General features: G+C 33.1%; 1 protein-coding gene across 1 annotated transcript; it reads left to right on the forward strand.

Moving 5' to 3' along the window:
- The first annotated feature begins 1,011 nt into the window (after positions 1-1,011).
- LOC128989008 (facilitated trehalose transporter Tret1-like) lies at positions 1,012-5,097 on the forward strand. Its single transcript, XM_054410861.1, has 7 exons — positions 1,012-1,065; positions 1,147-1,282; positions 1,918-2,303; positions 2,869-3,061; positions 3,665-3,870; positions 4,220-4,470; positions 4,759-5,097. The coding sequence occupies exons 1-7, from the start codon at positions 1,012-1,014 to the stop codon at positions 5,048-5,050; spliced, it is 1,518 nt and encodes a 505-aa protein (XP_054266836.1). The 3' UTR covers positions 5,051-5,097.
- Positions 5,098-10,505: the final 5,408 nt, after the last annotated feature.

The following is a 10,505-nucleotide window of genomic DNA, read 5'->3' on the forward strand; positions in this document are numbered from 1 at the left end:
AAATAATTAAGAACAACTAGGGATTTATAATTTGATATGGACTTAGAACAAATCCAATTATGCCAACTTAAGATAAGAGAAAATACCTAACATATATTTAAATATACATATATATACACATATAAACATATAACACATAAATATATACATATAAATATATATATATTAAAATTTGTAATTCTTAGGAAAACTCAAAACATATCAGTTAAAGATTATAATTTGAATAGTGTATTGATACAATGTTTAAATCATTGTCTGTAACAAAAGAATTCTAATTATCGATTAACGTAAAAGAAAACGACAAAGCTAAAACTACATCACATTAACGCTCTTTTATCCTTTAATTAGCTCGTAAAACTGTACTTGTAAAAAACTGTTAATTACTTAAAGAGTTATTTAAACGGTCATTGTAAATATATCCAAATAAAAACATTAGGCTAGAATTGAAAAAGTTTACTGCGATTTATTAATTTCACACTTAATTACTTAATTTAAATTGCTTTAGTTTTTTAAGGAAACTTAGAAAATGTATGGAGGGACAAAACATATATAAGAAGTTGTCCTTTGTTTGGGTGTTAGTGGCATTCTATTATTTTAACTTCAAAATTATTATTCACTTTTAAGTACCTTTATTCATATAAAGTACAGTAATAGTTGTTATTTTCATCACATTTACATATGTTTTATCATGCCAGAACATAAGATTACTCACTATAAATGCGCGAGCATGTTGATGTAGCTTCCTTTATACAAATAAATTAGCGAATCGAATGCAGTTGCATGAATTGTCTTACTTAGACCTATTGTATCTCTGCACTTTGTGATATGTACTTGTGTATAAAGCGGCGTTTTAGCCTCACTAGCTACTATGTTTTAGTTGTGTGATACTCTTGTGCAAAATCTCTTCTAACAGCTTTAGCAATTATCTTTATTTGGGATAAGGCGTGCGAAGTTACAGGTTTATATAAATATTAGAGCGTTATTATTAAATAACATATTGAACATAGTAAGATGAGTGGTGAGCAGGGATATGACACAACCAGCCTACGATCAACTCTTGCTCAGGTAGATCATCATATAGAATAAGGTTAGTGAATTTATCGTGTCCTTGGTCTAATAATATTTTGGATTAAATTAATTTTGCAGACTTTGGCCGCTCTGGGGTTCAGCACTTACTGTGTCAACATCGGCCTAATCCACACAATGCCGACCATCATCATAGGTGATCTCACAAAAAAAGACTCGTCCTTGGGTCTCTCGGAGAGTCAGGCTTCGTGGTTTGGTGAGTAGATAAAGGTTTTGTAACAAAAATATAAAACTGAATTTTGTAAATAAACAATTGTAATGTGAACGCTTAGAAATAATTTGTAGAGAATAATAGGATTTACGTACCTCTGTCATATAGTCACAATAAGCCACTGAGCAATCTTAACCGTTGAACTATTGTTGTCTTACCAATATAGTCCAAAGGCCAGAACCATGAATTTTGGAATAATATATAAATGTAATTATACAATCGATGGAAGTATGTTCATGGTAGCAATGTAATGTATGATTACAAAATGTAATGTAAAAGGAGATACAGAAACCAATTAATTCTCATAATACCCGTTGTAGAGTTTTGGAATATAAATTCGTGATTGTGATGGGGATTTTTGCAAACTGGATTATGTAAAACGAATTTATTAACTATCCATAAATCAGTGTTATTTAGCAATGTGAGAATTATCAGATCCGAAAAAGGCATGAGATCAAGAGCTAAGCTCCGCGTTCAGTTGATATACGTCTAGAAATAAAATTTATCTCCAGTAGGTTTATTCCAACATACGCCTATCTTGACCAAGTCTCACATTACCTATTAGATGAGCCTGTTCTATAATTTATCATATTTTATAATTTATAATTTTTAATCAACAGGCAGTCTGTACTACATCATGCAGCCCTTTGGTAGTCTAGTATCCGGTATTCTGCAGGACTCACTGGGAAGGAAGAGGTCTGTCATGATGATCAATCTACCCCAACTGACTGCTTGGGCTATCCTCTACTTCGCATCGTCCCCTACGCATCTGTACGTCTCTATCGCTCTCATGGGCCTCTCCATCGGCTTCCTGGAGGCCCCCATCCTCTCCTACATCGGGGAAGTAACCCAGCCTAGACTTCGAGGGGTCTTCAGCTCTCTCATGGGGATTTTCTACAACGCCGGCCTCATGGTGGAGACGTTCCTCGGGGCCTCGTTACCGTGGCGCACCATGGTCTTGTGGAACATGATCGGTCCTCTGGTGGCATTCTTTGCTATGGCGATGGTATAGTATATTTATAGCGTTAAAACCGTTTGAAGAACATGGTACTGAAGACGTTTCTTAATAGTTGAAGTTATTTAATAGTAGTTTACGCAAAAGGCTCGTTCCTTAAATTTTCTACTCGTGTCGTTAACACTAACTACGCGAGTTGCATACACTTTACCTACGACAGTGTTTGGATAGCAGTAGTAAAAATCACTACTCATAAGTTCTAAGAGAGGTTATGTTTTCGTTTATAACTTTTCATTGCCACTGACAGTGTAGCAACGAAACATTGTACAAAACACTAATTTCACCACTCAACAATTAAATTGGCCTGAACAGCTGATTAGTTGAGGTTTGAATCATTACGATTTTTCTTCTTCTCTATAAATCCTTGAACCTCATTGGTCCGTTACCCGTGTTGTTATGAGTAAACCCATTGACTATACACGTAAAACTAACCTGTTATGAAAGTAAATAATGTTTTTATGTACAGTATAACTTTTCAATTCTAAGAACTGAACTGAAACGGCTACTTTAAAAAACTGTCATAGGTAAACTATGTTACACCATCCTTCACATTTAGCTGCCAGAATCCCCTGCATGGCTGGTGACTAGAGGCAAGATTGCAGAAGCAGAGAAAGCTTACCAATGGCTGAGAGGATGGGTGTCTACGGAAGCAGTGAAGGAAGAGCTAGACACCCTTGTACGTTACGTAGGGGACTTCCGGGGACACTCTGTAAACAGCCCAGAGTACAGGCTTGTAGCATCTGATGAAGGTATGATGTGTGGATTGGATTTGTTGGTTTTGAATGATCTAACAATATATTTTAATGGTTCTGTGCATTCATTTGTTCAGATGGATTATTATATTCACCTAATGTGTAATCTAAATTAAAGAATTTACTATACATTCCGGTGTAGATCTGGTTTAAACCTTGGTCACTTACGTGTGAGTGAAACTGAACTTAAGTAGAACATGAAAAACATTATAATGATGTTTGCTCCAAGCTCAACCCTTAGAACTAAATTGTAGCGACTAAAGTTATACAAAAGGAGATTATTGCTAAAAATAATTTGTTGATCAAGTAAGTAATGCAAACTATGGTTTAACATAGTTAAGGTACTAGTGTAGAGAAGTAAGAATGGCTTAGGTTCTGGAGGTCATACCTGGTTACCTTATAACCATCTTACAAAAAAGGCTGACACTTTTAAACATTATGACGACATGATAAGATCAATTTTAAAATATGAAATAAATCACATATTGCAACAAGCAGTACTAATTTCTAATCTTAATCAGGTTTATGTCGTATATTAATTGTTCAAATGATGGCAAGTTGACCCGAAATTTAATTTTCATCTAACATATTTCTATTCAGTAGGTCCAGAAGAACCGAATACAACCCGACAGAAGAGGTGCAACAATCGTTGGAAAGTTATCATGGAGCCAGAAGTTCGCACAGCTTTTCGCATCATTCTCGTATTTTTCTCTGTTGTACCATTTGCCAGCTTGTTTGCCATGAGGCCATTCTTCATACAAATTCTTGAAGGTCTTAATCTACCAGTCCAGTCTCACATTATTGTGGTACAGTAAATATGATATACTTATAGCTTTACCAATGCTTTGAAACATGTGCCTACAGAGAATATACAAAATAGTACTACTAAACGAGTAAAAAAAATAGTCAAGCTATGTTAGTAGTAATAGTTATGCTAAATACTAAAAGATATGCTATATTGAACACATTTAATTTAAATTACGAACAAAGAGAGGTATTTTTCATACATGCTGTTTATAATGAACTTTCCCATTACTTATTTTCTACAACGCATTGTAAGATATATTACAATTTAATTTGTAAATTTATAATCAAGAAACAACTGAGAGTTCCAAACAAAAATGTGCATAACCAAATTTTCAACCCTTTTTGCAGGCTATCTGCGGAGCTGTCTCCTTGCTGGGTGCGGTAACTCTAGGTGTCTCGGTAAAACACTTGGGCAAAAGATATCTCACATTTCTTTGCCTGGGGGCCAACATTGTCTGCATCTATGGTATAGGAGGTTATCTCTTAGCAGGAATCAACCTACCTTGGATTCCTGTAGTTCTGTTTTCTTTGACTTACTTCTTCGGAACCATTGTGGCTACCATTCCATGGATGTACCTGATAGAATTATTTCCCTTACGGTAAGATGGAGCAGGCAACTATTATATAATTTAATATATGTTTGAGATGGTGTTGGTGCTTCTTTTCAAAATAGTAGTTTTCGAAGAATATAGTTGATTGAATAGTTTCCTTAAAGTAAGATTTAGTATAACCGTTATTGTTCTCTGCAATATACTTGTTTGACGAATTTCTTTTGTTTTAATGAAATTTTTCCTATTAAACTTTTGCATTACTTGACCGTGGTTGGAATACCATACAAGATAGTTTTCAATGTGACTTTAATTTAAATTGTATACATTTCTTTGCAGAGCCAGAAGTTTAGGCAGTGGTTTAGGCGCGGCTTACGCCTACGTCGTATTTTTCGCGGGAACCAAGACCTACTTCAACGTAGTGTCCTGGCTAAACGTCTCTGGGACATGCATCCTCTACGGGACCGTGGCACTGCTTGGGATGGTCTACCTGTACCTGGACCTACCAGAGACCGAGGGTCAGACTCTGGAGGACATAGAGGTGGACCTCAGAGGACGACGATCAGGTAGAAGAGGAGAGGATGATGTGCGCGTGGAAGCGGGTGATGGTAAAAGACAAACCGAACGTTAATAGGTCTTAAATAACCACCGCAAACTGTTATAGGTACTATTGAATTTAGGTTACTTATGTAGACGTCCCAACTACATGCACCAGCCAATGTGTCAATGAAAAAAAAACATATTGTTTCAAAGTAATTACCTTACAATATCCTTATCGTTTGTCTGGTCAAAATACACGTGATACGTTGCAACTAACACATCTTCAGGTTTAACTTCTTCTAAGATTCGTAATAACATTTATTATTGAACACAAGACACACGTTGACAAAAAAAGTTACAAAAAAAGAATGTACAGTCACCACAAGCACGACCAAACGCGTTCACGCACCATGACGTTGATCGTATATGGATATATTTTGATCAAACTTGGCAAATTTATTTATTTTGTACTAAGCTATTCATATGTTACAAAAAACACACTTTATTACCCTCTCTTTCGCAGAAAACTTAACTACTTTTTTAACCTAATTTTAAAAATATATTTAATTTAAAATCGAATACTGGTAAATGGAAATTTGCTTAGGCTGCAGGTTTGTTGCGGTGGCGGTATCATTTTAACTAACGTAACATTCGACGATATACCTGGTACCAGAATACCTGATAAGTGTAAATATTAATTTAAAGTTTTTACTAGTGATTTTTTAAGGTTTGATTTGTATAATAAATGCCTGTTTGTATTGTTTAAGTGATTCATTGACGATGGAAGTTTAAAAGGGACCATAGAAAGGTGTTAGACGAAAATAGGTAAAAATTAATAAAGTTCCTCGTGATATGAAGTAAGATATCTTTTATATTACTATTTTTTACCTGAATTGTATCAAATCTTTGGTGTTTTATTGTTTCAAATAAAATGATAAACAGTTTTACCCAAAGACTTTAATAAACTTATCTCAAGATTTATTGTGGCATTCGTAAATACAATCTGTATGATCTGTAAATATTATTTTACCATTATGAAAGATTACTCTTAGTTTAAAAAAACGTAGTTAACATCTGGATGATTTTGGGATTGGATGCTTTGTGCTTTTTTATTGACAAATACTGGTTGTTTCCTTAGCCAGGTCCAACATAATGCTATTTAAGTGCTAGTGTAGTATCACAATTTATGTTGAGTATTTGTACTCTATATACAACACTATCTTCAAAAAATACAGAACTTATCAGTGCAGTAAAGCAACAGTTAGTTAAATAATAAAGCTAGTCTTCTATCATTAAACTGACCTACTTTTTCTACCATCAAAATGCTAAAGACACGTTGTAACACTGTTTTGGATTAAAGAAGCTCGTTGTAAATGATTATCACGGTAAAGTGAGACTTCTGCTTTGTTGACGAATGAACCTTCATACAACATTACTAGAGTAAGTAGAGAGTTTATCTGATAAAAACAGACCATATAACAACATTGGCTCTCAGATAGACAAAATCATGCTCCATACTCTAAAAGTGTGAAGGGTTATAACACTAAAGTATTTCAATCTAAACAGTTTAGTGACAGGTTACCATAAAAATAATAAAACTGCTGAGGCACACATGTAGCAAAGTGTAGCAATATCTGGGGCTGTAATGATTTTCCAATAAGATGTTTGCAGGACGAGGTGTAAGGGATGACTCAGCGAGAATGACTGAGAGAAAACTGTGACTCAGAGGCGAAACAAATATCATGTTTTTCGTTCGTAATTGTAAATAAGATTTGACAGGTTTATTAAACTTAGTTCTTTGTTTTGAGTGGTTTTATATCTTATTTGGCTTTACTAGACTTTTTTCTGAATCATTCTTGTGTGCCAAACATAATAGTTCTTTTCCGACAAAGGAATAGATCTTATTTGGAAAATTCAATATGGTATAGGTTTATAAAAATATTAAATACCTACAAAATTAAAAAAATAATAAAGAATGAAAAAAAAAATGATAAAGAAATATTATAAATAATTGTTTTGAATTCATTAACTACCTAACAAACCATAAAAGTAGTATTCGGCCTAAAACCCTAAAACTAATCTCTGAAGAATGCAAACAGGATAAACTAAAATTAATTGTTATATTTACTTGCACGGATATCCACTCAATTTGAATTTGCACGCAATCAAAGTGAATAGCAATTAAGGAAAACGTTGTGTTGAGTATTATAAAAAAAAAGTTGTTCACTCTAAAAGGAACTTTTTTGACAGGACTAATGGTTACACAAATAAAAAGTTCAGAAAACGTTGTTAAATTAAACATAATAAGTTAAAAAAAGTGTCCGTTCAAAAGCTTTTCTAGGACTAATGAGTAAAATATTTAAAAAGGTTCTTCTCCAACATATAGTTTAATAACGTACTTGTGACTTTCCAATACTTTTTGTGATTTGTCTTGGACAATAAACTTTGGCGTTCAACAACCCACTCACACCAAGTTGACACATCACTTAGTGACGAAAGCTCTCTCCTAATGTAAGTTCCTTTTAACTACTAGCCAGAGGTTTTGTAAACCATCGAACTACACCCGTAGTCAAAAGTTTAATTTTGTTTGATTATGATTCAACATAGTTCACTGCCCTATGAACACGTTAAAATTCTTGTTACGACAGTAGTTGCGGTATCGTTTTAACACATCCGTAATTACTATTTAAATTCTGTGATACAACTCGGGAACTAATTGATTACATAATTTTGTAAGAACAAACATATTTTACCTGAACTGCAACACAAATCTAACGGGGCTGATATTCAATATTTTTTTGCTAAAACTATATACAAAAAATTTATTATTTTTTGTTGTAGTTGTTTGTGTTGTGTAAGTTGGTTTAATCGTAGTGCATTAACTTGAGTAAACATTTAAAACTCTCAAAAGAAAACTCCTTAAATAATCAAAACTTCAAATTTGAATAATGTATATAACAATATTGTTTTTCAGGAATTCTTTCAGTGAAATGTCAAAGAGGCTAGTTAGGTGTAACTAGCTTCTTATAGTCACATGTTACATGTTATTATTGAGTAAAATACCACAACTATAATTTACTAATTATATTTGGTACCTTATTCTGTATCTACTGTAAATTGTAAAACTTTCTTGTAAGCTCCAGGAATATAAGCTACGAGGGGACGCATGTGTAAATTGTGCAACTGTATTATACTTCGAGGCTTGTTTCTGAGGCAAAGCGAATAACGTAATACCATTTTACCTTTAAAAGATTATGCTTTAAGACAGTTAGGCGATTAAAACTACAAATCGTCAGTTGATTGTAAGTGTGGAACAAGTGTTTTACCAACTTCAACCAGGTTACAATTAACACTAAAATATATAAAAGTGGTCTGCCTGGCTATTTAAAATAAATGTACAGGTATGTCAGTGTCACAAATTTTCAGTTGATTCAAATGAAGAACTCCGTAAGCACACAACGTGTAACGTGAACCTGAGAAAATGCTACGATGTCAGGATCTGTCAATGGTACCCTAGGGAAGCCACAGCTGATGCAGTTATTATTGATGTAGGTTCTACACCCAATCTCTTCTATACCGCTGATAGAAAACATTAATGTATCAAACAACATATTAATGTCAAACACATTTAATGAGGAAAAGGTTTATTTTATAAGACTCTAGACATATTGAGAAAAATATATTGGACTAGTAGAAAACATAAACAGGTAGGCCTACATAGTTTTACGATAAAAAAGGAATTAATTTAAATTTAAGTGTTATATACATCATTGCCAAGGTTACATTTCTGTCTAAATTTCTTACAAAAGAGTTGGTACCGTACTTTCCTGTTAAAGGGAACATTCATTATTATCGATGTTTTTCCCTCGATATATCGATGTTTTTGTTTCCCGATCCATTACAAATTGACAACAACTAACTGATCTTGTTTAGGCTAAAATAGTCTGCTATATGGATTAGGAAATGAAACTGTTCTAAGCTAACCTAACATAACCAACCAAACTTGCTGTAACCGTTTAAAAAATTTTGTTTGGGTTTGAATATAAAAGGCAAGTTATAAGCACGGAATTTTTAAATGTTACAGCAAGTTTGGTTAGTTATGTTAGGTTATTTTTTTTTAGAACAGTTTCATTTCATTAATGTTTGTTGATACTGAACAATATTTTTCGTAGTTGTCAGCTGATATGTTTCAATTTGTTAATATCGATACATCGAGAAAAAAAATCATCAATAATAATGAATGTTCCCTTTAACAGGAAAGTACCAAAGAGTTTTGTTGTCATGGTAATTTTAGAAGCTACAGAAGAGAACCCAAGTCGTAGAAATAAAGTAATATTAAGTAAGGAATTAATGAACAATAAGTAAATGTAATGCTTAAAATTAGGACACAAAAATCTATGCCATAATAGTACTACACAAACAATTTATTTTATAGGATATGAGTTCTGTTAACTTTTTCAAGATTAAAATCCTCTTTGGCGTTAAACGCCAGTTATGTCACAGATCAGTTCCAGGATGCAATAAGTCTCCTCTGTCACAGTGATACGCTTTAGATTGCTAGGTTTTAATCATTTACACAACGGTTGCTTTTCAAAGTACATTATTAATTCCGTTAAACGTAATTCGTACTACATTTTATACTTGCGATGTAACTGTGATTAATTTTTTAATTAATTTTTTTTTGTTAGAAAGATTATAGTTTTTGAACAAAGCGTTAAGACTAGCATTGTAATCTTTTTCGTGAAAATATCCAATGATAAACGCATAGCGGTTTGTATCAGAATGGATCATGTAGTTAAGCCGTTAAGATCTCTAACATGGTTTGGTCGCTGTGAACATCCAATCGCTTGATTGTTATGGCTCTCGATTCGCACCAAACATGGCAACTAAATTGTCATCTGAGTTTTCAACCTCCATACATCATGATTCTAAAAACAATGGTCGTTGAGTAAGGTAAATTCAAATAAATTATTTCCTGTGTATTATCTAAAATACATTCAAATCTTCCGTCTAAATAATTTTACAGGTAAACATGGAACACGTTGAAATTTAGAACACATTCTATGTTCTAAATGATTTTGTAAGATTGGCTAAAACCGATGCTGTAAAGATTGTAGAAGTAGAACGATTGTAGTGACTGTCAGATACCGTGTATCAATCTTTCATAACTACAAATTAAGGAGTGGAATCATAATCGATTACTTTGAATTCATTGTTAGTTCACTATTTGAAACAAATGTATTCAATTGATGAATAAGCGTTTTAAAGTACTTAAGACATTACCTATTTATCAACGAAAAACACTAAATAGTCAACCCTGTATGCCTATGACAAACGTGAGGTACAAATTTACCTTTATTGTAAGCGTCTTTGAAAGTGACAGCTGTTAAACTCAACAAACCTAACTCAAAAACAGTAACAACAAAAAACTAATGAACAGCTAACAAAAAAAAAAAAAAAAAAAACATTATAAGGAGTGTACATTTTTTTTCCTACAGTCACCCGACAAAGTTGGCTTCATTGTACTGTTTATAGTACAGAAAGCT

The sequence above is a fragment of the Macrosteles quadrilineatus genome, unplaced genomic scaffold (genome assembly GCF_028750875.1).
Source record: "Macrosteles quadrilineatus isolate MER2022 unplaced genomic scaffold, UCM_ALF_1.0 Scaffold_3__2_contigs__length_128488019, whole genome shotgun sequence".
NCBI lineage: Eukaryota > Metazoa > Arthropoda > Insecta > Hemiptera > Cicadellidae > Macrosteles > Macrosteles quadrilineatus.

What these genes read in the sequence shown, in the direction of transcription:
- LOC128989008 (XM_054410861.1), top strand. Translation starts at nt 1,012, where the DNA reads ATGAGTGGTGAGCAGGGATATGACACAACCAGCCTACGATCAACTCTT. An exon ending in GAGTCAGGCTTCGTGGTTTG is followed by an intron (nt 1,283 to 1,917) that starts GTGAGTAGATAA and finishes TTTAATCAACAG; the next exon opens with GCAGTCTGTACTACATCATG. An exon ending in CATTCTTTGCTATGGCGATG is followed by an intron (nt 2,304 to 2,868) that starts GTATAGTATATT and finishes CTTCACATTTAG; the next exon opens with CTGCCAGAATCCCCTGCATG.